This window comes from Dryas octopetala, chromosome 4, assembly GCF_963921425.1.
Source record: "Dryas octopetala chromosome 4, drDryOcto1.1, whole genome shotgun sequence".
NCBI lineage: Eukaryota > Viridiplantae > Streptophyta > Magnoliopsida > Rosales > Rosaceae > Dryas > Dryas octopetala.
The window spans coordinates 16,491,488-16,519,402 of NC_141369.1; the positions used below are offsets into that span (position 1 = coordinate 16,491,488).

The 27,915-nt window shown below is 37.0% G+C and overlaps 7 protein-coding genes and 3 non-coding genes across 13 annotated transcripts; 4 read left to right on the forward strand and 6 right to left on the reverse strand.

The window, feature by feature from the left end:
• The first annotated feature begins 43 nt into the window (after positions 1-43).
• LOC147287383 (uncharacterized) lies at positions 44-2,872 on the forward strand. Of its 2 annotated transcripts, none has more exons than XM_086239630.1 (4): positions 44-106; positions 643-2,056; positions 2,140-2,313; positions 2,514-2,872. In XM_086239630.1, exons 2-4 carry the CDS (start codon positions 668-670, stop codon positions 2,757-2,759), a joined length of 1,809 nt encoding a protein of 602 aa, XP_086095756.1. In that variant the 5' UTR covers positions 44-106; positions 643-667; the 3' UTR covers positions 2,760-2,872. The 2 variants fall into 2 exon arrangements, with proteins under 2 accessions (XP_086095756.1, XP_086095757.1); XM_086239631.1 differs by lacking the exon at positions 44-106 and adding an exon at positions 109-174.
• Positions 2,873-3,740: 868 nt separating this feature from the next.
• LOC147287384 (Mannose-binding lectin superfamily protein) lies at positions 3,741-4,939 on the forward strand. The gene is made up of 3 exons (XM_086239632.1): positions 3,741-3,885; positions 4,023-4,253; positions 4,343-4,939. The coding sequence occupies exons 1-3, from the start codon at positions 3,883-3,885 to the stop codon at positions 4,724-4,726; spliced, it is 618 nt and encodes a 205-aa protein (XP_086095758.1). The 5' UTR covers positions 3,741-3,882; the 3' UTR covers positions 4,727-4,939.
• A 1,268-nt stretch (positions 4,940-6,207) lies between these two features.
• LOC147287385 (ESCRT-related protein CHMP1B) lies at positions 6,208-7,218 on the reverse strand. The gene has a single exon (XM_086239633.1). The coding sequence runs from the start codon at positions 7,073-7,075 to the stop codon at positions 6,464-6,466; it is 612 nt and encodes a 203-aa protein (XP_086095759.1). The 5' UTR covers positions 7,076-7,218; the 3' UTR covers positions 6,208-6,463.
• Positions 7,219-9,575: 2,357 nt separating this feature from the next.
• Positions 9,576-14,475, forward strand: LOC147287386 (anoctamin-like protein). Its single transcript, XM_086241529.1, has 16 exons — positions 9,576-10,094; positions 10,454-10,523; positions 10,670-10,785; positions 11,135-11,261; positions 11,332-11,432; positions 11,508-11,599; positions 11,718-11,822; positions 11,919-12,185; positions 12,693-12,825; positions 12,910-13,023; positions 13,106-13,173; positions 13,285-13,415; positions 13,556-13,638; positions 13,746-13,853; positions 13,930-14,088; positions 14,167-14,475. The coding sequence occupies exons 1-16, from the start codon at positions 9,921-9,923 to the stop codon at positions 14,299-14,301; spliced, it is 1,983 nt and encodes a 660-aa protein (XP_086097655.1). The 5' UTR covers positions 9,576-9,920; the 3' UTR covers positions 14,302-14,475.
• Positions 14,476-16,868: 2,393 nt separating this feature from the next.
• LOC147287387 (GTP-binding protein YPTM2-like) lies at positions 16,869-19,776 on the forward strand. Its single transcript, XM_086242747.1, has 8 exons — positions 16,869-16,968; positions 17,739-17,811; positions 18,349-18,396; positions 18,484-18,531; positions 18,612-18,683; positions 18,810-18,965; positions 19,096-19,199; positions 19,390-19,776. Exons 1-8 carry the CDS (start codon positions 16,955-16,957, stop codon positions 19,481-19,483), a joined length of 609 nt encoding a protein of 202 aa, XP_086098873.1. The 5' UTR covers positions 16,869-16,954; the 3' UTR covers positions 19,484-19,776.
• A 139-nt stretch (positions 19,777-19,915) lies between these two features.
• LOC147287388 (large ribosomal subunit protein eL28y-like) lies at positions 19,916-21,780 on the reverse strand. The gene is made up of 4 exons (XM_086241203.1): positions 21,640-21,780; positions 21,384-21,543; positions 21,124-21,287; positions 19,916-20,301 (listed from the first exon to the last, which is right to left on the reverse strand). Exons 2-4 carry the CDS (start codon positions 21,529-21,531, stop codon positions 20,161-20,163), a joined length of 453 nt encoding a protein of 150 aa, XP_086097329.1. The 5' UTR covers positions 21,532-21,543; positions 21,640-21,780; the 3' UTR covers positions 19,916-20,160.
• LOC147287389 (small nucleolar RNA R24) lies at positions 20,509-20,597 on the reverse strand. Its single transcript, XR_015122148.1, has one exon. It is a non-coding gene; the product is annotated as a small nucleolar RNA R24 (small nucleolar RNA).
• On the reverse strand, positions 20,741-20,830 carry LOC147287390 (small nucleolar RNA R24). The gene has a single exon (XR_015122147.1). It is a non-coding gene; the product is annotated as a small nucleolar RNA R24 (small nucleolar RNA).
• Positions 20,961-21,050, reverse strand: LOC147287391 (small nucleolar RNA R24). Its single transcript, XR_015122149.1, has one exon. It is a non-coding gene; the product is annotated as a small nucleolar RNA R24 (small nucleolar RNA).
• A 721-nt stretch (positions 21,781-22,501) lies between the features above and the next one.
• Positions 22,502-27,807, reverse strand: LOC147287392 (uncharacterized protein At1g51745-like). Of its 3 annotated transcripts, XM_086242484.1 has the most exons (5): positions 27,690-27,784; positions 26,918-27,285; positions 25,016-25,316; positions 24,274-24,907; positions 22,502-23,900 (listed from the first exon to the last, which is right to left on the reverse strand). In XM_086242484.1, exons 2-5 carry the CDS (start codon positions 27,106-27,108, stop codon positions 22,885-22,887), a joined length of 2,142 nt encoding a protein of 713 aa, XP_086098610.1. In that variant the 5' UTR covers positions 27,109-27,285; positions 27,690-27,784; the 3' UTR covers positions 22,502-22,884. The 3 variants fall into 3 exon arrangements, with proteins under 3 accessions (XP_086098610.1, XP_086098609.1, XP_086098611.1); XM_086242483.1 differs by having other exon boundaries at positions 24,274-25,316; XM_086242485.1 differs by lacking the exon at positions 26,918-27,285 and having other exon boundaries at positions 24,274-25,316; positions 27,690-27,807.
• Positions 27,808-27,915: the final 108 nt, after the last annotated feature.

Sequence of the window (27,915 nt, forward strand, 5' to 3'; positions counted from 1 at the left end):
AAAGACGATAAACCTCAGAGGATATAAGTGTAATTAGACGTAAAAAAAAACCCTCGGCAACACTTAAACTCTCGTAGAGAGTCTTCTTGTGGATGCCGCAGACGAGGTAATGCTCACAATTTTTGCTCCCTTCAACTCTTTTATCGTTTTCTCTTTCTCGGTCGTAATCAGTTGGTATTACCTGATCCTTTGTTTTATTTTCAATTTTTATGTCAAAGTTTGATGCTTTGTTTGATTGCCGAGAAACTGTAAGGATAGAAAAGATTATCTAACTCTTGAATTTTGATCAAATCTGTTAATTTTAGACGTTGACACCCAAAACCCAATTGAGTTTTGATACTAGTTTTTCTCTTAAACTCGTTGTTTCATTAAATTTTGAGTTTGTTTTTTCTTTGTCTTACTATTTCGAAGATCAAGAACTGAACTTTATTTATGAAAACAGGTTTTTACCCTAACCCCAATATGAGTTTACATGGAAAATAGAGTTTTTTGATGAAGTGCTGAACTTTATTTAGGTTGCAGGTAAAGTGTGTTCATTGTTTTGCTCTGCATTGTTTAAATTAGTTTATTTATCTTTTGGGAATGCAACAGTTATTGTGGATTCTGTTTTCTTATTTGATCAAATCTCTTATTTACAATCAGGCTCCTTCCAAGTTGTAAATAGAAGATGTTGAAGAGATTCCTGATGGGAGTACCTTCTGAAAGGAAAAGGAAAAGTGGAAGGAGAAGGAAAATAGCCTATAGCACGGCAAGTGATAGTGATGAATCCTGCGATATTGATTTGATTACACACGAACCTGGAATTCAAAGGAAACAAATCAAAGAAGAATTTGATACGACTGACAAGAACGTTGACCTTAAAAAGCAGCGAGCTGCTGAAGATTCGAATGGCGTGGACAAAAGAGTTGAATCCTTAGATTATATCTCACAATTGCCTGAATTTGTCATCCATCTCATCCTCTCTCTCCTTGGTAGTACAAAAGATGCTGCTCGAACAAGTATCTTGTCTAAGAGGTGGAGGGACATGTGGACTTCTTTCTCTGTTTTGACATGTGACCAACGCAAGTTTAGAAAACTAGAGGAAGCTCAAAATAGGAGGCACTACAATGAGATGTTTAAGGACTTTGTTGATAGGTCTCTTCAGAGCCACCTTGAGCGAAATATAGGTATATATAAATTTGTGCTACATTTGACCTCCTATGATGCCCACCATATGGAACGGTGGATTGAACTTACAACTGAAAATAACATAAAAGAGCTAGCTGTCCATGTTCACAAGAGAGGAACCAGTCAGCGTGATCGCTGCATTTTGCCCAGGACTGTCTTTGCTGCAGAAACAGTAACTGCTTTAAGGCTGGAAGGCTGTAAACTGGAAACTTGCAGTATTATAAAGCTTCCTCATCTGCAAAAGGTGTATCTGCGAAATCTGTGTGTTGACAAACAGATAGTTCAGAATCTCATTTCTAGCTGCCCTCTAATTGAGGATTTGAGACTCATTCACTGCACAGGTTTGAGACATCTGAAGATTTCAGGTCTCCTTAAGCTTGATAGGGTTGAGGTAGTCTACTGTCGCGGACTGAAGAACATTAAAATTAAAGCTCCATGTCTTTTAACATTTTGGTATAGTGGGGGGGATTACATGTCCTGCAAAATTAACTTGGTTGATTGTAAGTCTCTGAAAAGATTGACACTAGAGGGCAGTGACATGTCAGACAACGTGTTTCATCATAAGTTCTATAGCTTTCCTCTCCTTGAGAAACTGGATCTAAGTAAATGCCATAGCTTGAAAAATGTAAGAATTGCAAGTCATCGGCTTAACAGACTTGTCTTGAGAGGTTGCAACAATCTAGAGGAAGCTGAGATTGATACTCCAAATCTTCTTTCATTCGAGTATAAGGGTGATAAGATGCCCTTTTCTTCTTTGATATGTTCGAAGGAGGCCAAGCTTTCATTTACACTAGAAGAAGGAGGCCAACCATTGTTTCAGAGATTGCGAGAGTTTCTTGGAAAGTTTGATCATTCTATCGGCCTGAAACTGGTTGTCCGTTCTGATAAGGTAATCTCCTTTTGTTTTTATCAACAATTTTAACTCGTTTTGAACATCTCATAATTCTTTTCATGCTACCTTGGTCAATTCAGAATGTCATCATCCACGAAGATCTAAGAGATATTCTGCTTCCTCCGTCCAATGGTCTCAAACTTGAAATAATAAAATCGTCAGTGAGTACTGAAGAACTATTAGATAGTTCATTTCAGAAATGGCACCTAGAGACCCTATCTATAGTGTCTCCTTCAAGCAGTGAATTCTGCAAGGTATGATAGTTTCCTTGCATGCTTTTGCTACCTGAAACGTAATTACATTATCTGTTTAATGTGAATTCTATGTTGGATTATGGACTCCTTGTATTAAAAACTATGTTGAGTTAAATTGTGCCATCGAAGAATGAAGTGAAAATTTGCTTTCTGGATCTCATTGAAACTATATTTTCCTGTTGTTCTTACATGAACTGCAGTTGGTACATGAGAAGATCATGGATAGAAAGGAGGATCCAATCTGCTGCACATCTAATAATTTGAACAATAAATGTTGGAGACACTTTTTGAAGGGTGCTAAGATGGTGAACTTTAAAGTGGCTAAACAAAAACGTGAATCTACCTGGGTTGCTTGGTTGAGGTCAAATCCAACCGATCTGTACGAGACTACTTGTTTCATATTAAATTGGAAATATGATCAACATTGTCAGAAGGCGTGCCCGTAAAGTTTATAATCTAACTTGTACTCCAGATTTTTAAATTTTATGCCCCATTTATTAAGTCATTTTTGGAATTCTATTTGAATATTATATGAATGTGGTCATCTTTAGTTTGGTTCTTTTTCAGATCTTCCTAATTATGCTATGGATTGGCGTTTTAAAAGAACTATGATGATGATCACCATGATAAATACAGGTGGGGAATTTGGGGTAATTGGGGTAATGCAAAAGGAACATGAGCTCCGAAAAAAGTGGTATCTTTCAATTTGCATGGCTGACGCTAATATCCTTGTCTGGATCAAATGTTCAGAGGAACTTCAATTTTTTTTTTTTTTTTTGCCAAATGTCCTAAATATAGGTTGTAGAGAACAAAGGGTGGTTAGGAGAGTTCAAAAATCTTTATATAGGAGTTGATGCTGTGGTAGTGGATGATTTTTCCTGCAAAACAAGTTAATTAAAAACCAAAGAATCAGTTTGGAAGAAAAATTTTGGTAATTGGAGTAGCTGAGCAAGGCCATTAACTCCAGAACATTATTTGCTGTGCAAGGGGTTGCATGTTTTTCTTCTTCTTTTCTTTTAGACGAATGTTTTTACCTACTTGCCCACAATCTTAAAAGTGGAGAACAGAACATATGAATCAGAGCAATCACAAAAGCTGGAATGCACCTAAACACAGGCATAGCTTTCTTACTAACAAATAAAAAGGCTACACCAACCTACTTATGAACAACTTTATTCAATTTCGGGATCAACCAAGTGGCAGTTTTTAATGAAGATGTAATGTTAGATGGTTATTTGCATAGTTATTTCATTTTTAAGAGCTAAGAGTTTGACATTGAAAATTATATACATGCTTTTCCTGCATTGTTGGCCAACCCAATGTATAAAGCAAAAGCAAAATTCCTAGTTCATTGATAAGGCTAGAAACAGAATCAGATACTACACATCAGGTCTCTCTTAGCACCAAGCGTGTTTTTTAATCTATCTCCCGACATTTGGCATCACTTTCTACTACTAATTAACCATACAAACTTGTTTGATTTTCCTTCATATACCTCTATATTAGTATCACTCACCACCACCAACCATTGTGCTAAGCATCTTGCTTCTCAAACCTTCACTGAGCCCTATGGTAAGCAAATGGGTCAAGTGTTATTTCATTTTCACATCCATTATTTACTCACTTTGATTGTTCTATGTTGCACTTGATCATTAACTTCACCTTCTATGACCTTTGAATACGGAAAAATTGTATCAACTTTTATATAGGAAGGTGGCAAGGACAAGGAGCATGCAAGTGGGAAGAGGAAGACCATAACAATGGGACCATGGGGAGGAAATGGTGGAACTAATTGGGACGATGGGATCTACCATGGGGTGAGAGAAATCACACTTGTTTATGATCGTTGCATCGACTCCATTCTTGTGGTGTATGATAAAAATGGTAAGCCTGTGAAAGCTGAAAGGCATGGAGGTCTTGAAGGTCATCAAACTGCTGAGGTTAGCTTCAAAGCTCATATTTACTGATCACATCTCAACTCTCAAAACGAAAGTTTTTAGTTTTTATTTTGTATTTTCATGTCTTGCAGATAAGGCTGCAGTACCCAGGTGAGTACCTAGTCAGTGTGAGTGGACACTACTGTCCAGTGGTGTATGGTGGCAGTCCGGTGATCCGGTCGCTAAAATTTCAGAGCAACAAAAGAACATTTGGACCATTTGGAGTTGAAGAAGGCACACCCTTTACTTTCACAGTGGAAGGAGGCCAAAGAATTGTTGGCTTAAAGGGAAGAGGTGGTTGGTACATAGATGCAATTGAGTTCCATGTATCACGTGCCCCAACAGGAAAACTCTTTCAGAGAGTTCAGAAGGGTTTCCAGAAGCTTGGGAGCTCTAGGAATCTTCGAAGGCTTGCGAGCTCAGTTTCAAAGCCTTTGGCCTCCAAAGAGACTGCAAAGACTGCTGCTCAGAGTTGAAAACATGTGAAACAGAGCTGCTCATGCTTGCTATTTGAGTTCCCTTATAATTACCAAAGCTCACAAGTTTTGAATGTATAAGCCACTCTTCCTGCTTTGGTTGTGTCTGTTCTTTATTATGTTTTGATGTTTTGCTATACCAACCACATAGGGTGGTATCCATCTTTAAGCATTGTTCATAACTACGTAATATATACCTTGCAATTGGCATCACTTGTTGGCTGCCTAGCTCAAACTTATTTAACACGTTTAAAAAATCTCATCATATATTTAAATGTCCCCCTTCACCAGCAGACCTTCATCAAACACATCAAGTGCATCTCAGTCACATGGTTTATAAACTTTGTATTTTGACACCATTTAAAAATTACAAAGAGAAGAACAACATTCACAAGCAGGTTGTGAAACTGACTATTAAAAAAGCAACCAAGAAAACACACACACCGAGATTCCTCAAAATTGCTTTCCTTCACTGAAAAGTAAGCAGCATAACTTTTCCACATTATCATAAATGATACCATGATACTAAATGGGGGAAGCAGCAAAGCCATAAACTGAATTGCAGTTAAGCACACTAGATGAGGAGATTCAGATCTCAAAACTAACTACTTTCAAGCTATTAGGGCTGGACAAAGAAAAAAGCATAATATGATATACCCCATGAGAAACAACTCATTCTAACAGCATGTTGGCATCATTATAGAAACCCCAGAACAACTCTCAGAATTTTGGTAAGATCAACAAGACTGCTGTTTACAAGAACAAGATAACACAAGTCCCCTGTTCTATATTAAGTATAGTACCAATTAATTAAATATGAAGCAAATATCATAAAGACAATGAGACACATTGTCTCAACACTTAACAGTACACCATAAACCGTTTTTCATGCATACACAATATAGCATAGGTAGATTATAAAAAAGAAAACGTTGCAAGGCCTCAAAATGGATACAAAACCAGTATAACATTCTGTGGCAATGGTGTACAATTACATAGAAGATTTTTATAAGCCATAATCAATCAATTCAAAGTTTATGATCGTAAACAAAAGCTCTAAACACAAAACAGAGCCACAAAAGCAATAAATCACGTCCTTAATCAAACCTAATTTGTATATACAACGGTGAAAACCAACTCAGTCAATGAACATGCACTTAGTTCACAGAAACAATCGTCCTAATCCCAATCAACAATAATCACAGTATACCCCAAAGAAACTGAAAACATTGTACCCATCGATCACAATCAGAAATCCAACACCAAACTTATGTATATATAAATTTCCAGCGGCATTCACAGTTTAAAAGAAAAGAGTGTTCATCCGACACCAAAGCAGCAAAAGGCAGCCATATCCAAAACTTGCCATCCATACAATCGCGTATTATCCATATCCCAATTGGCCAATTCACTCAATCTAGACAAATCACAAGCTCTTTCCCAATGTAAAACACAAGCACACAAACACATTCACATATCAATTATAAATAACCACACAAAATACCATATCCAACATCTTATCAATGAAAAACAGATGCAAACAGCGTGTTAAAGCAACTTGTATGCAACAAAGCCCACATAACATATTGTGGCGAATCCGAATTTGGCAAATATACACAATCATTATGTTGCAAATTGTTCCGAATTGAGTCACAACTCATAATTAGAAACGACTACAAACAATATAAGCATATCATATATATCGAATTCTCACACAAGCTGATCACTTTTGCTCAATTATCCCTTAGCCTTGAGCTCCGCAAGCCTCCTGGAGAGGTCATCTTCATCAACCTTCTCGGTCTCCTTCGCGGGCACAGCGTGGGCCGCGGGCTGCGGCAGGCCCACGGAGACCTCGAGCCCGTAATCGTCGGCCACCTGCTGCATAAGACTGTTGACCTCACCTTCGGGCGTCGAGAGCGAGGTGGAGCCGGCCATGGCGCTCTCCATGAACTCGGCCTGGACCTCCATGTTGACGAACTGCTTCTCGAACGAGTCCATGGTCTCGGACATCTTCTGGAGGTTCCCGGTGGCCAGCGACGACTCGAGCGATTTGACGATATTGCCCATGGACTTGTTGATAGTGGACATCTTGGCCTGCGTGTCGAGCCGAGCCACTACGGCGTCGAGCCGCGACGCGAGCCGGAGGTAGTTCATCTGCTCGGTGCGCTTCCGGATCGCGTTCTCGGCATAGATCCGAGCGCCGTCGACGTTACCCTTCTCCATGGCCTTCTTGATCTTCAGTTTCTCGGCTTTCTCCTCTTTCTCACACTTTCTGGATTGGCGTTGGAGCGACTTGGACGTGAATTTCAGCTCCATGATCTGGTTCAACAGCTTCTCGGTGTTCCCCATGGTGGATTTTGGGGATTTGATTTTCTAGGGTTTTGGTTTTTGATCGGAGAAAGTCTGTGTTTTTGGACCAAAGCGACGAAGAAAGAGAAAGAGAGTATCTGTGAAGTGATTTTAACGAGTCGTACGCGTTTCGCGTTTATGTCGTAAGAAAGTCAGGAGAGGGCGAAGTTTCCTTCCCCTTTTCTTTCCTGGGCCTGTGTGGAGTATATGGAATTTTTGGACTTGGGTTAGCATGCATTGGGCTTTCATCTTAATTTTCATTTTGTGTCAAATTATTAGACTTCTTTTTAAGTTTTATTAAATTTTTTGTCTAAAAAACCATACCAATTTGACACGAAATGAAAATTAATGACGTAAAATTTATATAACATGTTATGTTACATTATGTGTGCAATTTTTAAGAGTTTGTTTAGGATTTAAGATTCTAGATATTTCACAAAATTGAAGTATCATTGTCCACATACCCTTACTCAACTTACCCCATTTAACTTCTATCCTAATTTCTTTTCTAACTTATATTTCACACACTAATTCATATAAGCAAATGATGTATGAATAATTGAATATGCATCTTTTGTACTACAAAAAGCTAATGTATTTCCCAGGAAGAGGGGGGAGCTCAAGAGCTCAACAATCCTTTTGCACTAAAATTGTGAGTACCCTTTGCCTAGTAATACATGCATTGAATTTGAATCCCACCAGAAAGTCTCATTACTCCCACTATCATGCTATTTAAATGTCATCTTGAATATATTCATTGAATGATTGGACCCAGAAAGACAGCAAGGAATGAAGGGACATCTAGCAATTCCTACTCATAGGGTCATATACACACTCCTCAGTCCTGGCAGCTGCCATCTTCTTTTACTGTGTGCCCACCAAGTCTGCTACAGAATAATCACTGCAAAAGTGCAGATTGCAACAACACAAGTTACATAAACTATTGATAATCTGAAAGTAAATTACATAAATAACCCAGATAGAGAGAGAGAGGCGTGCAAAAGGTGGCTCTGAATAAAAATAAGGGGATTTAGAGTTCAGTCCATTTTATGAGATTTTTTTAAACTAAAATCGGTAGTAATTTAAGATTTTTAATTAAGTCTTTTTATTTTTCTTTTTTGACGATTTTATGTTAGGTTTTAACTCTAACCGTCCAAAATTTCGGAATTAAAACCTAACATGCAGCATCTACAAAGCTCACTCTACATCTTAAGAGGGTAAATACCCTTCAAATAGGGGTAAATACCCTTCAAATCTAGGAAAGACTTTATTATGAATTAAAAGGATTTTCTTATAAATTAAAATGACTTTATTATGAATTAAAAAACTTTCTTCTTAATTATTATGTTTTAAAAGGATTTTTTCATAAATTTTAAAATACTCTTAGTCTTATAAATTTTAAAATATCATCAGTTTCCATCTAAAAATTGTTTTTCTAAAGAATTTAAAACTAATTATCTCTAAAAATAATAATAACACAACTTAATATATATAAACTTTTTTTCTTCCTATTATCTTACAGTCTTAATAATATTCTAAAAATTATGATAATTTGATAATTGCATCACCCCACTTTCAACTTATCCACTTTTTTTTATGCATGCCTCATATTTTTATGTCTACTGTAACCTCTGTTACATTCACTTTATTATATACACATCACCTGTGTCTGATGTAGCTAGTTATAATTTAAGAAAAGTGACTATTGAAGTTTATAAATTTGGTTTACCAAAATAGTTAAGGAAAATATTGAAAACCAACCATTTTTTTTCACCTATTAAAGACTTTTAATAATTTTTTCTAAGTTTTAAAAATATAAGCAAAATCAAGGGTTCAAGTATGATACAAAACTTTTTTTAATTAAAACTTAGAAGGGAGAATTCGAATTCAAAATCTCTTGGACCGTGTGTAAAGGAGAAATGCCAGAGCAGTAATTAATTGGTATACACATTAGATTTAACGTTGCAGGAACATATTTTGACCTTTACAATAGTTATAATTTTAAAGATTATTATTTTTTTGCCATAATTTTAAATATTATTAATAAAATAAAAAAGAAGCTAAAAGCTTAAAGGAATAAAGGATGCACGTTTTAACTATTTTTTAAAGTTCCCGGTCAAAAGAGAAACTATTTTTTAAAGTTCCCCATATAACAGCTTTTATTATTAAATGTTGGGTAACAGAGTTTACCTTACTGGTGGTTCCCATTTCCCAATGAGTGAAGACGAGGACTGTAGCATTTCTTTCGTTTAGAGGGAACATGTTTGAAAATAATGTTTACCCAACAAAATGCATAGTCAAATGCACAGACCAAGGTAACATGGAGAGTCGTACCCTTCCCCTTTCCAATCTGCAAACAAAAGAAACCGCCAAGTCCCCGAACCACGTGTTCATCCTCTTCCACACCACCATCCTATGTGTCTGTCCTTCGCAACTGTTCTCCCAAATACCCGACTACTCAGCCACCTGTTCTCATCTCTCTCTCTCTCTCTCTCTCACTTTGTGTTTGTTCCTATCTTTCCAAGAACCCACATTTATCTGTATCTGTATGTTTGAAACCCACAACGTCATAATGTCACAACGTTTCGTTTGATCCAAACGGCAGAGACCACCATTTGTTCCAAACGTATAGACCCATTTGGCAATTTCACCCATTTCAACAGAAAAACCTTGCCTTTGGTCTCTGCAAGCCTCTTTTTTTCCCAAATACAATTACCCACTTCACTATTTGAGCCAGTTTTCAAAAAAGTACACATATCTTTTTTGATCTGGGCATCATTTGGATCCTAAGCACAGGGAGCCCTTTGACTATCTCCAGGTGTTAGACTTGTTTTGTGGGCTGGAAATGAATTTGGTTGAGGAGGAACATACTGCTTTTGAGATTGGGGTGGTGGTTCCAAAGAGAAATGTGAAGGAAGAAGATAAAGCTTCTGACTGTGTGGAGTTTTTGGTAGAGGAGTTCAGGAATGTGGGTCTGATAGTTGAGAGAGTCCGGGGCGTTGTTGATGAATTCATCAAGGTTTGTTTTTTGAACTTTTTCTATTACACTCCTACTTCGATTTTTCATTTAGTTTTTCAGTAATTGATTTATAATACCATACAATGTTTCATGCAATTTGCTTATGACAATAGATTTCATAAATATTTCTGAGACTCTCTTTCTGTATCTATAACTATTGCTTCCGAGGAAAATTATTTAACTAATGTATATGAATGTTTGTATTATGTATCGATGCATGTATTCACCTATGCTTTTGTCCTGAGACTCCTGACTTCTATCCTTGTTTTTTAATGTACTACAGTATTACCATTACTGAAAGAATCATTACAGTATGACTCTTGAGTTTAGTTGCTGAGCCTTAGTTTTCTTTCTTTCAGCTGGCAGCACCTTTGGAGACATTGGGGAGGGCTGCAGCCGAGTTGCAAATTCAAAAGCGAACTCATATCGGTAATATATTGCAGTCCCATTCTAGTTGGCTTTCAAATTTTCTTATTTCACATTTTGAGCTCTATACAGATGCTAGTATCTATTAATTTCCACATCGAGAATACAATTTATGTTACATAAAATTAGAATGCTGCACTGGATTTCAGGGATGGATTTACAATTTGAATGGGAGGAGGCTGATGCTTTTGTGAGACAGCCTGATGGTTCTTTGTTCAGCTGGTGTGAGCGTTTTTCTTGCTATAGGCACTTAATATATGGAATTGTGAGTCATTCAACTTATAATGCCTATAAATCTATATACTATATAAGGTTCTCTTTTTGAATCAGATGTCCAACATGATTTTACATTACAATTTCATGTTTGTCTCCATGCTCTTATTGTTACTCTTTGATTGAATACATCCCACCGGTTGACCTCTGATAGTTCATTGCTCTAAACTTTGATTTTATTACTTGGTTATGGTAATATGGATCATCCTAATCGTGTGCCCCTGTGATTTGATGCAAAAACAACAAAGACCTTTGGAATACTGTCTAATATAATTGTATGTCTGTGTCAAATGTGTCCATAAAATTTTTCCCATTGAAAAATATTGAACTGAAATTTACAGATGAACAAGAGCCAGTCAGCAGTAACTTTAAGATTTGACAGCAAAGAGTTCCATTGGGAAGTTGGGGAATATTTACTTCAGAAAATGGAGTCAGAGAGGATTGTCAAAGAAGTCTTTCCTTTGCATGGTATGTTTACAAATTTACAAACTATGTGCATCTCTGTTAACCCTAAAGTAAGATGACTTTTGACTGATAGATGAAACAAAAAGGAAGGAGCTCCTTCACACTTGGGCACTACAGTGGTGGGACTTCACAAACCAGCCAATAGATGAGATTTATTCATATTTTGGTACAAAGGTAATTTAGTTGCATTAACAAATTATTTTGTCAATATCCTGCCTTCTATTAATTAAGAATTTAACATCTTTGTAGATTGCCATCTATTTTGCTTTCCTTGGAATGTATACACAGTGGTTGCTCTTTCCAGCTGCATTTGGGCTTATTTTGCAGATATTTGATTTTGGGTGGGTCTGCTACACTCTTTCTTAATATCCCTGTTTGCTGTCAATATTATTTTATATGTGCACCTAGTGCAACATTGCTTAGTGAAACTGTTGTGTGTTTGCTGAATATCTTCCTTAGGTCATTGCGGTTACTGGTACTCCCCATTTTCTTCATAAGCATAATATTGTGGGCTATAATGTTTTCCCAGTTTTGGAAACGCAAAAATGTTGCCCTTTTAGCCAGGTAACTTGGCTTACCATAAACTTGACTTGGGGTTATCAGATTTATGCTTGTTCTTTTTTCCTTTACCTCTTTCTCTCAAAGGGTTGCATGTTTTAGATGGCAGATTAGTTATCCAATTGGAGTTGACCTGGGATATAGACAGGCCATGGAGTGGAGTTCCTCACAGTCATCTGTTGAATTTGTAAAGAAATGGGGTACTGACAAAACAAAAGAGAAAGAAATGTTCCAAAGAATTGAGTGGTTTGGACAATTCATGAGATTCCGAAATGATGCTATCATTATCTTCAGTATTATATGCCTCCAGTTACCATTTGAACTGGCATATGCTCATATTTACGAGGTTATTGGCTCCGATATTATGAAGTAAGACACTGACTTCTCTTGCATTCATATAAATGCATTCACTTACATAATCATATAGTTTTATTGGAGGAAAAATTTGGGCTTTATTGGGTCTTGAAATAATGAGTCTTTAGAATTTGTATCCGCTGTTGCACTTGTCCTCTGTTTGGTTGCTTAGAAATTTATGTCAACAAGAGGGATTGAGGTTTTGAGTTCTGTTTTAATTTTTGGCTCATGGACTCCTTGGAAAACATTATAGCTTTGAGAGACTGAGAGAGGCGAATCTTGCACAAGTATGATTAGGCATGTTTGGGCAAAGAGAAACCAAATTTAGGGGCACTATCAATCTGATCCGCAGCTTTCATCTCATGGATAGTAGCATTTGTGCCCAAGTTATGCTTATCAAAGGAATAGATTGCTGTCATATCCCAATAAGACATGCAAAACATTCACTTTTTTTCCTGTGGTATTAATTCTTGATGGAATTATAACATGAAGATGACACTTATCCTGAAATTTTGTTTTCAGGTTTGGCCTGACAACCATATATCTTTGTGCCATTCAGTTCTTTACACAATTCGGGGCCAAGGTGTCTGTCAAGCTCATTAAGTATGAAAATAATGATAACCCAGAAAAAAGAGCTGACAGCTTGGTCTACAAGGTATTAAGTGGAGATTGATCCATCCATTGTGGCTTTTTGCTCTCTTGTGGATAATTTTTCTGAAGGACTTAAATTTTCTTTCAGGTGTTTGGTCTTTATTTCATGCAGTCATATATAGGAGTTTTCTACCATGCACTTTTGCACCGTAACTTTTCAACTCTCCGCAAAGTCTTGATTCAACGCCTCCTTGTCTCTGAGGTGAAATGAGTCGTATTTTATTCAATGTTTTGCTTTCCTTTACTGTCTTTGCATGCTCTTTGAATTGGACAATGTTTTCCAGGTGTTGGAAAATTTGTGGGAAAATACTTTACCATATATCAAGTACAGTTATAAGAAGTATAGAGTTCGGTAAGCATACACTATTTATTATCATCTTCTGATCCCTCATGTTTTGGGGTATTTTTAAGTTTACCTTTCATGTTACCTGAGCATGACCTTATCTTCCATTCTGGTATCAAGAAGCAAGAGAAAACGTGAAAAAGGATCATCAACAGGGAAGATCCAGTTTGCTTCTAGGGTAGAAAAAGAGTACCTGAAGCCTGCTTATTCTGCAAGCATTGGCGTGGAGCTTGAAGACGGGCTGTTTGATGGTAATATGCCAATTATGTTCAACTTCATGTCTTTGTCTTATGCCATTAAATTTGTTTTTCCTTATGATTTTGAAGCAATCATGAGAATCCCAGTAGTTTTATATATTTTCGGCTGACTAGAACTGCGATTGGACCTGCAGACTTTCTGGAGTTGGCATTGCAGTTTGGAATGATCATGATGTTTGCTTGCGCATTCCCCCTTGCTTTTCCCTTTGCAATTTTGGTATATTATGCTTTTAGTCATGCTTTCACCATTGTTGTTAATTTTTATAAGTCTATATGGTTTGTACTTGTAGTATGTAATTAATGTTAAAGTTGCATTTTGCACAGAACAACATCACTGAAATTAGGGCAGATGCATTGAAGCTGCTTGCCATGTTGAAAAGACCGATTCCTCGTGTTTCCACAACAATTGGAGCTTGGCTGAACATATTTCAGGTACATATGGTTTCAGGTTATGTATACATTTCGGTGAAGAAAATCTACTCATATCGCTTAACCTTCCAATTTGCAGTTTCTCATAGTTATGTCTATATGCACCAACTGTGCACTACTAGTATGGTTATATGATGAGGAGGGCAAGTGGAAGATAGAGCCTGGATTGGCTGCAATTCTGGTTATGGAACATGTCCTCCTATTGATCAAGTTTGGATTCTCCCGCATTGTTCCCGAGGTGATTTCAATCTCCCCCTTGTGAAAAACTAGAGTATTTAATGGTCAAAAGGAAGATGTTAACTCTCTTTTGTTACAGGAACCTGCTTGGGTAAAGGCCAACCGTGTGAAAAGTGCAAAAAAGGCTGAGAACATGTGTTCTAAACAGCTTTTGAGGAACATTTCGGGAGAGAGGGCATGTGGTGCAGGCTGTCTGGCTAAGAAGTCACAATGAGCCTAGAGATGTGAGGTTTTGTAGTTGCTATCTCCTCATAAGTAGAAAGTAAGCAGCATTTGTTCTGGAGTAGATGCCTGCAAGTGGTACAAAAATTTTGGTCTTCTTATTTGTTTGTTCTTTTGGTGGATTGTAATGGTTTTGTAAGTAGATGTATAGTACTGGTTAATGCTACTTTTCCTTAGATTGTTTAAAGAGATAATTAGGCTTAGGTCTTTTAGAGAAACAGTTTTTAGATGGAGACTGAGGGCGTTTTAAAATTTTATAAGAAAATCATTTTAATTCATAATAATTTATAAGAAAATCCTTTTAATTTATAATAAAGTTCTTCTCCGATTTTGAAGGGTATTTCCCTCTATTTGAAGGGTATTTCCTCTCTTAGAGTGTAGAATGGGCTTTATAGAAGCTGCATGTTAGGTTTTAACTACGAGATTTTGAGCAAAGTCCAAAATCTTAGAGTTAAAACTTATCATAAAACCGTCAAAGAAGAAAAATAAAAAAACTTAATTAAAAATCTTAAATCACTACCGGTTTTAGTTTTAAAAAAACTCATAAAATGAATTGGATTCTAAGTCTCCTTTGTTTAAACTCACATCCAAAATGAGATATATATCAGCGATAGTTTCTCTTACGCTACACAAAGCAAAGCAATGTGCAACATTTTGTTTTTATTTTTTGTGGTACATAACATATCAAACTGTTTGGAAAATTTTCCATAGGGTTGGAGTACTAAGAAAAGTGCATGTAATTTATATACAGTATAATTGGCGCAGGCCTTATTTGGATGGAAAAATCATCTATTTACATCATTGGGTTGTTGGATCCCTCTCTCTTCAACTCCAATACTTGCATACAAGCTCTTGTCACACACAGACCAACTCATCAAGATCTTGATCTTCACCATGTTCAGAGCACAACAATGTTCATTACACACTTCCAATTAGTTTTGTGAATTAGCCACTAGAGCTTCCAAAGCGACCACTGACTTGTCTAGCATATGCAACAACAGCCTTAGCCCACCTTTTTATCCCAGCCTTCAACTTCTCTGAATCCATCTCTTTCAGTGATTTTCCTGGTTCTGTTGAGATCTCCATGAAAGAAAAACACCGATCAAAGCGTGTGCGCTTTGCTGTTACAGCATCACCACCTTTCTCAGCGTCGCCGCTGTTTAGAGAATGACACTTCTTGACAGACATGGCTTCTGGAATTTGGGGTTTGTTGGCTGCGAAATGAGTAGTTGAGCAAATGGTGCAATGGTTGCTAATTTATATGGTTAGAGAATTGTATCAAGGCAAGTAACGTGGTAATCCAATGCGTGTGAGAACTCCATTGACTTGACTCATTCAACAAACATTTCCATTGCCAGATTCTGTATAGGCAGAAAGTTTGGTTTATAAATCTTGTTGCACATTTCTTATGGTTTATGAAAAAATAAAAAATCAGAAGAAACTACTTCAGGAATAATTCAGAAGTACATTCATTACATATACCGTTGGCATCTCTTACAAAGAATCCATTTACAGACATGGGTCTTATCTTTATTATAGATATGATCAACAATACAATTAGTAAATACGGTAGAAATAGTAGTTTTTATAATGTTAAACTTATAGTTATCAACTAGTTAGTAATATTTCTCTTTACTTTTTTTAAAAGATCTCAAATATGAATTCTCTTCCCTAAGCCCAAGGATTTAAAAAAACTGTTAAAACTTCTTATAACATGTGGTGCATGTGAGACAAGATATTGGCACATGTCTAAATTACCCAAGACAAAAACAATGACCATAAGTTACAATCTTGACTTTGATTTTTCTAATCCAATGATTTATGGTTCTTTGCACGATTGGATTGGGCAGTTTCTTGAATAAACAATAACTTATATTTACTTGCTCAGCAAGTTTGTATATGGAGAGAGTTTCTGCATTGTTGCCAAAACCTTAATCTGCAACTGCTTCTTATATTTTTGTCTTGCATATTGCCTAGTGGCAGTTTATCGAGTTAGAATATTCTCTGTGGTACCAAAAGTCAATATAGTTAGGCTAATATTAGACACCAAATTATTCCTACGCTTTGTAGCACTAGTTTGTAAATGAAGGTTCACAACAAAATTAGTTCCAACATCTTGTCAATTGATTACATCATTACAACACCACATTATTTTTCTCGACTCTAAATTATATTATACAATCAATCAGTTCCATCTCGATCTTTTCAACTCATTGTTAATTCAACCTTTGCCCGATTGAAAGAGTCAAAATTGTTTATGAAGTTTTCACAAAAGATTAAAATTTGTAAGTGCCTGTTTCATTTTAGCAAGTTTTCCAAATATGTTAATACACATGGATTAACATCCAACGGGCTAAGCTAGGACAAGAGTACAAGACCCTCTTTACTGTGCATTCAGACCTTCCAAATGGGCTTTTAAGTTTTAAGCAAAAACCCATAAAATTAAAATCAGCCCAAAAAAAAAAAAAAAAACAAAGTGTGGGTCAGCTTCCTAGCTGGCGGCCGAGTAAGACGTACGAACCTTTCAATGTGACGCAACCTGTTGTCTTCTATATATAAACACAACAAAGTCCTCTCCTTCTCTCCCTCATTAACATTCAGTTTCTGAAACTTCCTCATCAAAATCTGAATCAACCAGCCAAGTCATGATTCCTGAATAGTAATCTCTCTCTCTTTCTCTCTGGTTCTCTTTCATACATAATGCATGCATGCTACACGTATCATATATTTTTGTGATGGCTTTAATTTGATTGGATTTTGGATTGGATTTGGTCAGCCCCATAATTTTTTTTTGGTTTTTAATGAAGGGTTATTTTGTTTTTGACTCTTTGGGTATGTGAATGGCTTTTGATTTGCTATGTTGATTGGAGAATTGTTTGTTTAGGACCATTGTTGAGTAGTATCTTGTATAACTGGAAGAAAGTTTGTCTTTGAATTTTTTTGGTGAACAGGGAATATAATGCAGATTATTGACCAAACACAAACAAAGTTTTTGTTTTTGCATTTGTGATTTCAATGAAGGCTTTTTATCCAATCCTTTTCTTTTATATCTCTTATATGTAAATTAATTTTTTCGATCCCATTTCCAGAATTAAGATGTAATTTTCATTGTAGTGGGGACAAGAATTGTAAATACAGTGCATGAAATCCAGACTTGTAAAATAATATGAGTAGGATGTTAGTCATACTTGTGTAATTATGCAACTTTCTATTGTGTCTTGGTGTGTGATTAGACACTTATAATCTCCTTCAGTATTTGGATACATTTGAAGAAACATTAATCAGATGCAGGGCACATAGTTATTGATAGTAATCTCAATAGAATGGGTGCTTTTGCTATTTTGATTTGATAATATATACACATATATTCCTTTAATAACCCAAGCATAAAGGTTGAGGTCCTAATTAGTTATTTTCCCCATTTTGCAGTGACTATCTTTTCAAACTTTTGCTCATTGGAGACTCTGGTGTTGGCAAGTCATGTCTTCTACTGAGATTTGCGGTAAAAGTTCATCAATTTGACATATAGGGTGATGATTTTCTTAAGTTCTATTTGCCACCCTTCTCCCATATACATACATTACCTTCTTATATCTTTACTCTCACTGATCTCTTTATATTAGTAATCTGAGTATTTTGCTCACCACCAATAACCAAGGTTCACCATTCCCACCTCACTTATCATGTGCTGCATATTACAGTATGGTTAACATGTGTGGTTTCATTTATTACAAAAGTTTAACCACAATTAATGTCAACTTGTGACAAATGATGAATGGACTGATAATAAACACCATGACTAACAATGGTCATTAACGGTGGTGAGCAAAATTGTACCCTAGTGACCTAGGTTGGTTGAGCCAAAGACCTCACCCATGCACGCAGCCCCTGCCATGTTGTTTGAATTCTGATGTCTAATTTTTCCCTTCTTCTGTTACAACTTCTATGGTTGTTGACATAATGCACCTTAATGCAATCTACATTGGGTATGGCCTTCTTTGTTGCAATTTATTGACAATTCCACTCTCACCTTGTGTAGGATGATTCTTACATTGACAGCTACATAAGTACCATTGGTGTTGACTTTGTAAGTATAGTGAAATAATATAGAGCTTCTGATGTTTGTATTTTGATGTCATGGCAGTGATTTCATCTCTTTGTTTCCTCTATTTAGAAAATTCGAACAGTGGAGCAGGATGGGAAAGTTGTTAAACTTCAAATTGTAAGTATATTTATTGTGCTAGATTGGAAAATCAAAGCTCCTTACCCAAAAATTATAAAATCTCCATTTCTTCTGCTTAGTGGGACACTGCTGGTCAAGAACGTTTCAGAACAATTACAAGCAGCTACTACCGTGGTGCACATGGCATCATTGTATGTATTCATTCCCCGCGTTATACCCTTTTATGGAGATTTTTGGTTCTGCAAGCTTTTCATATGATGCCCTTCATGGATGTGGCTTTTGCAATTATTGATTAGATCTCCTGACTCTGTTGCTAGCTTGTCTATGATGTCACGGACCAAGAGAGCTTTAACAATGTCAAGACCTGGCTGCAAGAAATTGATAAATTTGCAGTTGGAAATGTGAACAAGCTCTTGGTTGGAAATAAAAGTGACTTGGCTGACAAGAAAGTGGTCTCCTCTGAAGTTAGCAAGGTTTCTTAGTTACTAACTAAGATTACTTTGATATCATGTTGTTATGAGTATAAAATAGCATGCATTATTGATCACACTTTACCCATTGTAACTTTATGTTGTTCAAATTCTTTTCCCCTGGTTTTAAAAGGCATTTGCAGATGAGCTAGGAATTCCATTCTTGGAAACAAGTGCCAAAAATTCCACTAATGTAGATCAGGCATTCATGACTATGGTTGCAGAGATAAAGAATAGGTGAGTTCAACCCCATGTTACTTTTTATGTTATAAATCTGATGAATTCTGATAAGGCCATAAGGGCATTTTAGATCAACAGTTTAGGTGCAAATAACAAAGAGAATTATGATTAATCTGTGATCTAAATATCTGCAACTTTTTCAGTGTTCATATTTTTTCTTTTTCTTTTTCTTTTTCTGGGGTTGCAGGATAGCTACTCAACCAATGAGTGCTAACAAACCAGCCACTGTGCACATGCGCGGACAGCCAGTTAACCAAAAGACCACCTGTTGCTCAACTTGATTTGTCATTGAGAATGGATACGCTCTTGGTTTTGGTGGGAAGCTCCACAAGATTGCAGAGACATGTGGCTATGCATTGGGTCCTTATTTGACTTCACGACTATATATGTACAGTAGATTTTCATGGACCTTGGTTCTCAGTTCTCACTTAATTCATTGGTTTGGAAAATTCAAGAAATTGTTGAATAATTTAGTCAACGAATCAACAACAGTTCATCTTATGTCATACTATAACAGTTCATTCTATGTCATATTAATGATTTTTCATTGAAGGATTATATTTTTCTTCAATTATTGTCCATATTGCTTGGTCCTGCTTAAAATCCACGTCTAGTGTGGTGCCAGGTGTGTCATTCAGTACGCTAAAATATTCTGAGAACCTCTACAGAGTGATTGCTGTTGGGCACTTGGATTCACTTACCAAAATAAAAAAGGAAAATGAACTTGGGTTCCCTTTCATTTAACCAAACATAATAATCAATCAGTGTTAGTTCCCGAAAATTTCTGACCATTTTGGGAAAAAGAAAATACAAGCATACTCATAATTCGGTGTCCAAGAATATTATGCAAACAAAATTAAAAAGAATCCCAAATCCAAATGCATCTATGTTTGAAGGACGTCTCAATCCAAAATCAAGAAAAGCACACCAGTGCATAAAAATCATCTATCTAACTCACTCATTTCCAGCCATGAACTCTATCAGCCTGCCTGTTCCTCTTCTTGACACCAGACTTGGCAACCTTGAGGCTCTTGTGAACAGCACTCAACCTTGCAAGGGCTCCTTTTTTCAGATCAGGCCTGTAGTAGTTATTTGCCACCTGCAATGAGAAACGAAAAAAGCGAGAAAATTAACAAAAGAGACAATCTAGAAAGTGCCTTACAAAAAGATCCATGCTATCAATATAATACAAATACATGATGATCCTAGGACAAACCCATGTCTGATTTTGCCCAGAAAAACATGAAGCTTGCCTACAAATGAGGAATTAACACAAAGAATCCAATCTAATAAAAAAAAAACAATGCACACTCAGAAGCCAAGCGTAACAAGTGTATTTCATTGAAGAAACCATTATAAAGGTTTTTCTTACATGTTAAGGCTCATCACTGCAGCGTAAACTTACAAGTATCTACTTAGTAAAATAATCATTCAGACCCTTGAGGTAAATCCATTTCAAATTCATCCCAGTAAAACATGCAGCTTACCAACGAAAGAGAGATTAAAAAAGAGAATCTAATCTAATAAAAAACACAATGCATGCTCAGAAGCCAAGCGTAACAACTGTATTTCATTGAAGAACCATTATAGATGGTCCTCCTTACATGTTAAAGCCTCATCACTGCAGCATAAACATACAACCATCTCCTTAGCAAAATAATCATTCAACTCCTTGAGATTTAACCCATTTCAAATTTTTCCCAGGAAAACATACAAATGATAAGCAAATAGACTCCAATCTGATAAAAAATGACAATGCACTCTCAGAAGCCAAGCGTAACAAGTGTATTTCATTGAAGAAACCATTATTAATGATCCTCCTTACATGTTAAGGCTCATAACTGTAGCATAAGCTTACTTACAAGCTATCTTCTTAGCAAAATCAACCATTCAGCAGAGAAGAGTTTGCAACTTTATTTACCTGGTTTGTTACAGCATTGGCCATTCTGCGGAACTCCTTCTTCATAACAGACTTGTGGAGCAAAGCAGCAGGCTTGTTCTGCTTCTTGGTCTTAGTAGTTGCCAGCAGCACACCTTGATCTTTACCCACACCCTGAATGGTCACAGTTTTCTTGTTTGCCAACCCTGATTGCAAAACCCCACTCAATTAAAAATCAAAAATTTTCTCAGGAACCAAACAGAAATTGAAATGGGAATGTGATGCAATGTTGTGTAATGTACCAGAGTACTTGTAGGAGTTGATGTTGAAGAGGTTGTTGGGCTCCTTGCTGAACTGCACGCCGGCGTGGCCTCTCCCGAACTCCTTCACCAGAAACGAGTTGTTCCTCTTCACTATCTCCCATATCAGTTGCCCTGGTACTGTTGCCATCTCTACCTTACCCTGCACCACACCGCACCAGATCCAAAGCCAAATTCAGTGATATATTCATAGCAAAAAAATTAAACCCTAAGAAATAAAGAAGGAGAGAAAGAGGACCTGTCAGGAGTTTGCTTTTGCAGCTCGGATTGGAGATTTTAGGGGTTAGGTTGTGGGAAGATTGAGGGATTTTGAACCTAGGGTTTAATGTTAGCCTTTTATACACTGAAACCCTAATTCATTTATTTTTTGTACCCGAAGGGTATCATTCATTTGTCCTTATTACACATATGTCCTGTATTGTATTGTTGACCCGGTTCGTTATTGGGAATTTGGGATGGTTAATTGGGTCGGGTAAGTCAACTCCACATATAATTCGTTGGAGCATGAAATGTGTATAATGCCCTCAATGTCCAAGTTTCCAAAGAGAAGGAATTGATGATTGCAATATGCCAAAATGCACTGTAATTCAGCAATGTTTTTGGATCTTCAAAATTAGTCGACCAAACAAACCACCTAAAAGTTCATTGAAGACATCTTTAACATAATCACATATATAAGCTACAATCGAAGTAGGGTAAGGGAACACATGCCATTTTTATTTAGTGTTTGTTAGTTTGTAATTTGATAAGATACTTTAAAATCAAAGGTCTAAAATACCATTTGGTTAGCAATTTTAAAAAAAGCATTTTAGCTTCAAAGTATATGTAGCAGTTTTTAGCTGCTATCATGCATGCCTAAACCAAAAACTGAAAACATAGGGATACAGAATGAGCCAGCACAAGACAAGCACACAGAAAGCAGCAATGCAGCAACAGCAAAAGAGTAGCCTAAAATGATCCAGAAAGGTACAGAAAGCTGCAACAATGCTGTATTTGTCAAATCAATCCAAATATAAACAAGAAAAATTAGGTAGCAGGAGAAAGTGCAAGGCATCGATTTTAAGCAATAAACAAATGAGTTTGGCCAAAAAAGAGGAAAGGAAAAGAAAATGAGTGCCTCAGGTATAAATTGTTAAGCATGTCCAACACGAGAAGTAGTTATTGACCCTCAAAATGAACCTGAATTCATAAATTAAAAAAACCAAATATCAGGTCCTCAATAACTAATACTAGTTACACCTCAACTAATGTTACATTATGTACAGAGCAAAGAGCAGCCTCCATTTACCGACTGCTCTTCCTACAACAATGCAGGGTCACGGAATTGTACAGAGGGATTCAACCTTATGGGCAGCAGAGTTAATGATGCTGCCAAATTAATGAGAGCAGCAACTAGGCTGCAGAATTGAATCAAAACCCCTGAATGAAGACCTAAATTCACAGGAAGAATCCATCCACTGCAACTTCTCCTCAAGAACCAAATTCATGCATCACTTGATTTTAAAACACGATGTGTTGGCCGCCCTGAACCATTCACTGCTTCATTTATCCTACTAAACACTAATTTAATGGGGATACAAGCTATTACAGGACCCTTTGGCTTTGCAACCAGTGGTTTCCTCTCTTCGGATTGCTTGTGACCAGTCAACGAAGATAGTTTCCGGATCTTTTTTGTCAGTAGCCCAGATTTCTTTGTTTTGGGAGCTTTATGTCGTGAATATCGTGGTTGCAATGCCAAATGCTTCGCTGGGATTCTTCCAATTTCGGCATGTGGCTTAACTGCATAACCCATTTGACCACCTTCCAAAAGAAATTCCATTCTGCTCAACAGGGTGTCACAATAGCCATCACCCAAAGCCTCAACTGTGAGCGGGTGACCCACAATGGCCTTACCGTTCAATTTACTCATAAGCGAAACCAACGGAACATGCTGTGGCTTGTAATTTGCTTTCACCTCAAGCTTGACATCATATAACGAGGCATCAGAGCAAAAATTCCGGGCAGTAGAATCTGACGTCTGATATCTAGCAGGCACCGTGAAACGGGACTGCCGATAGGGAAGTGACCTTTGAATTGGTCCATCAGGCAATTCAGCAACCTGTTTGGACTTTACTTGCAAACTGCAATTATATGCAGCTGATCCACTAATGCCATTGCAATTGACTTTCTGATCAGAATCATGAGACAATCCATCGGAATGCTCTATACCTGCCAAATAAGCATTGGATTCATTATCCACGTCCATATATCTTCTCGAGTCATGTTTTCTATCTTTACTTATTTGTCTTGAATTCCTCTTTCCTTTTAACTGCCACTTTGAACTACCTTTCTCTATACTTTGGCCAATATCATGCATCACTGCTGAACTTGTAGAACCAGATTCATTAATTCTTTCATTTCTCAATGATACAGCTTCAGCTTGACTACTTTGACTAGATTGCCTTCCCAATGCACCTATTTGAGGCTTTCCAGATGAACAAGATGTAATTATAGGAAAACCTGGTAGAAGAAGATGACAAATCAGCATAAGGAGAACCAGTCCAATTTTTGTCAGGCACACAAAAAAGACTAAGCTAAAGGGAAGGAGAGAGTGATGGACTTGCAGGGGTACCTAAATGTCAAGTAATGCAGGAATATATAAATAATAGAAGACATAGTTAATCTATATCCTTAACCCTCCACACGACAAAAGGGTAACACAAAGTTACTGACAATAACTAATGGTGCATAGATACTATATGACCATAAAAATTTGGGAATAACTATTGGAAGACACATATACGGACTAAAAGAAACACTATAATTTTTATTTTTATTTTTTGAAATGGAAACACTATAAACTTTAAATGTATATTGTCCAAACCAACATTACCTGAAGAGTGTTTTTCCTCTCCAACAAATGGCACATCAAATAACCTATCAGAAGAATCATTCTCCGCTATCCCAGATATGCTGGCTATTTCATTCTCTTTCGTCTTGGAATTATTACAGGAAGCAGCAAGAGCTTGTTCAGGAGCATTTATTGAGGCTCCATTCTCACACGAAATTCCAGTGCAGTCCACAGGTAAACTCCTTTTTGACTCATTTGATTCTAATCCAGAAACCCCGCCGTCAGGTAATCCTTGAGGAGGCGAACCACATGACTTTGGAAGTTGATCACACGTAACTGGAACAGGCACCATTGCTGTACTCTCCAAAACCTTTGTCAATGGTCGGCGGCGGTTTTTTCTTTTCATGAATTCATTAGCATTGGCCACTTGAGATCTCTTTCTTTTCAGCGATGAGGTACCTTTACTTCCATTTACAGGACATCCATTAGGCATGCCATTCTGCGTGTTTGAATCTAAGAGTGAAGCACTGTCCTGTTGAACTAGTTCAAGAAGCCCTCCAGTCTGGACCTTTCCTTTTGACACTACACCCACTCCCAGGTCCTCAAGTCCTCTCATGCGCTTAACTCCTTCTGTTCCATCATCCTCCGAATCATTTGGTGTTCTTCTTCTCCTTCCCTGCACAGTTTGCAACTTAGAAGAACTGATATGATTTGGCTCTTCAAAAGATATACCAGATTGAGATAATTCTGGTGCCGAGTCTGAATTGTCTTCAGAATCACTCACATCATCATCAGCCATATGTTCATTCTCCTCGCCAGAATGAGAAGTTGCAGGTGAATCTCTGTCTGAACAACCATGGTCACCACCTGAATTACTCATCCGAGCACTGAAGTTCAAATTATCCTTGCCTAGGCGAGCATTCTCAATCTCAAGAGCATGGATAATGGCATCTTCTCTCCGTGCATACTTCACTGCCTTCTTATTGGAGCTAGCTGCAGAGGCCTTTGCTTTCTCAATGCATTCATCATATTCCCCACAACGAAAAGCTTTCACCCTCTTGGATTTTTCAAGGTTATACCAGTCCCTAAATCAATAGCATCAAGATCAGACCATGTTTATGTATCAATAGAAACCTAAACACCTCATACCCTAGACAATGAATTTTAATTTGGGTGTTAAGGAGAAAAACATCAGTATGTTGAAAGTAAATCATACTCCTGAACCACAACGAATAAATATGCTGAAAAGCAAAATTAGAATTTCATAGACACTGTCTTTATAATGGGCCTTTAGGGTGAAGAAATTGCAAGTTTAGGTTTAACTTTCACAAACATCGACTAAAAATACGAAAGAAATAAAGAAAAACGGTGAACTAAAACCTGGATCAATGGTTAAAAGCCACAGCAAGGATCTATACTTTTTATGTAAAATAATGCAGAAAGAATAAGGATTCTTTTCAAGGCAATCTTGCAGATGCATGAAGCACACATCTAAACCATATAGCAGACCTCAGCTTGAGCAATGTGAAAATCTAATCTTCTTTTCGAGGCCAAATCTCTATACATCACTAGGTAAGACATAAAGGAAATATAAACAACCAGTCCAAAGGTGCCCTATTCTACAGATTGAATTCCCCACATAAATTAACTCCACAAAGCATTCATCAAAGACTAGCTCACAGGTCATGCCATTAATTACTGAATTACCAAAGAGTCAAAATTAACTTCAACCTAATGTTTGTTATTTCAGAGCTTGGGATAATATAATACAACCTTTCACTCCTCAATCCTAGTTATAATCAGATCTGAAAATTAAACCACAGATTAAGACTCTCATGCTCCCCATATCAGATCACTAAAACTGCTCAAGAAAGGAAAAAATTGAGATGTATTTTTGGCCACAAGTTCACAACAATGAAGTGCCTATTTAATAAGTATTCTTTCAGTGCAAAATTCTGTCATCTTCTCTGATAATATTTGCCTACCATGCATTAGGACTACATGATCTACTATCCCTGAACTATATCCCCTTTTTCCTCTAAAATCTTGTAAATACAATATTTCTTATTGCTTCCATACAGCACTAACTGTAGTTATCCATACATCAGAAACTTGCCCAAATCTGTTATTTTCTGAAAAAAAATAAAAAACTCTACAAGAATGCATTCTCAAGTTACAAGCCTACCACCCTTCTTTTTTTATAGGGAACACAAACCTCCATCTAATCGAACTTTTTGCAAATAATGCATATCCAATCACTACGTACATATTAAGTAGCAGAGACAACTTAACTAATATCCCAAGTAACAAATTTACACTTATGAGGGAGTTAATTAGTGTAAGAAAATACTTTCAAGCTATAAACATACAGGAACAAAAATAAGTGAAATGATGAGTCAGTTGAGTTCAACTGTTCTTGAAACGCTGAAAGAAACAACAATCCATTGACCCAGATGCCAAATTTCTCCCACAACACCACCTATGAAAATCTTAGGCAAAATGCATTACCAAGTGTGACAATTCCAATTCCACACAAAAGTAAATCCACATAATCCCAAAGCTAAGAGACAAAGATTATCAAGAAGAATGCAAATAAGTAAGCCAATCGAAACAAAGTCCCTCCAGGCTAATCAAGCAGGCAACAACCAAGGTAATCTTAGACAGAAAAGAAAAGAAAAACACTCACACGCTTGCGTCCTCGCGGCCAAGAAGCTTCACCGGAGTGCCCGATCTCGGCGAAACCACACAGCCCTCGGACAACTCGTCCAGACTCATTATCCGGCCGGGCCACCACGACCCGTTTCGGCGGCGGACCCAAACCAACCCACCCACCGACGCATCAATGGCCTTTCTACTGGCCTCACCAGAACTCACCATCTCAACCAAACCCACCACCACCACAAAGAGAGACGATAGAAACAAATTGAAACCCAATACAACTCTGATCTCAAAAATGCAAAATATCAATCTCCGCCTTCCATTTTCTCAACCACACCAAGTCTCAAACAATCCCCAGAACCTCAGTTTCAAGGAAAAATGCATACACTCCTTAACCTAAAGAACTCAAAAGAAAGAACCCAGAAAAATTAGATAATCTCAACTCTGCATGCAACACAAAATCCACAAACAACAAAGAAACTCCCAGAAAAAAAATTATCGAAAACCCAGAGAGAAGGGAAGGAGATAAAAGAACAGTGGCCTGATATGAAGGGTTTATGCAGAAAAAAACATACAGAAGGATCTAAAATAACGTTTTTAAAATATTAAAAAAAATATTTTTTATTTTATTTTTTACTTTTTGGGTGTGATTTTTTGATCTTCACAACTGAATTTTGGCTTGAAATATTTACTGAAGCTCTCCCATCTGCGTCTCACAGTGTACGGATACACAGAGAAGAGAAGGGGGAGGTGGTGAGAGAGAGACTACAAAAAGCTTTGGGTTTGGATCAAAACCGTACCTTTTGGTATCTTTTTTGCCAACAGAGAGAGAGAGAAGGTTTTCAGAATTTCAGATATGAGAGAGAGGGAGTGAGAGTGAGGTAGAGAAATAAAAGAAATACAGAGAAGAAAATACAGAAAGGAGGGGTATTTGCTTATTATATACGGTAACCAGCAGAAAGCATACAGTTTGTTAGGTTTCAGGACCATGTCAGCACTCACCACAGAGGCCTTAAAAGGGAAAGG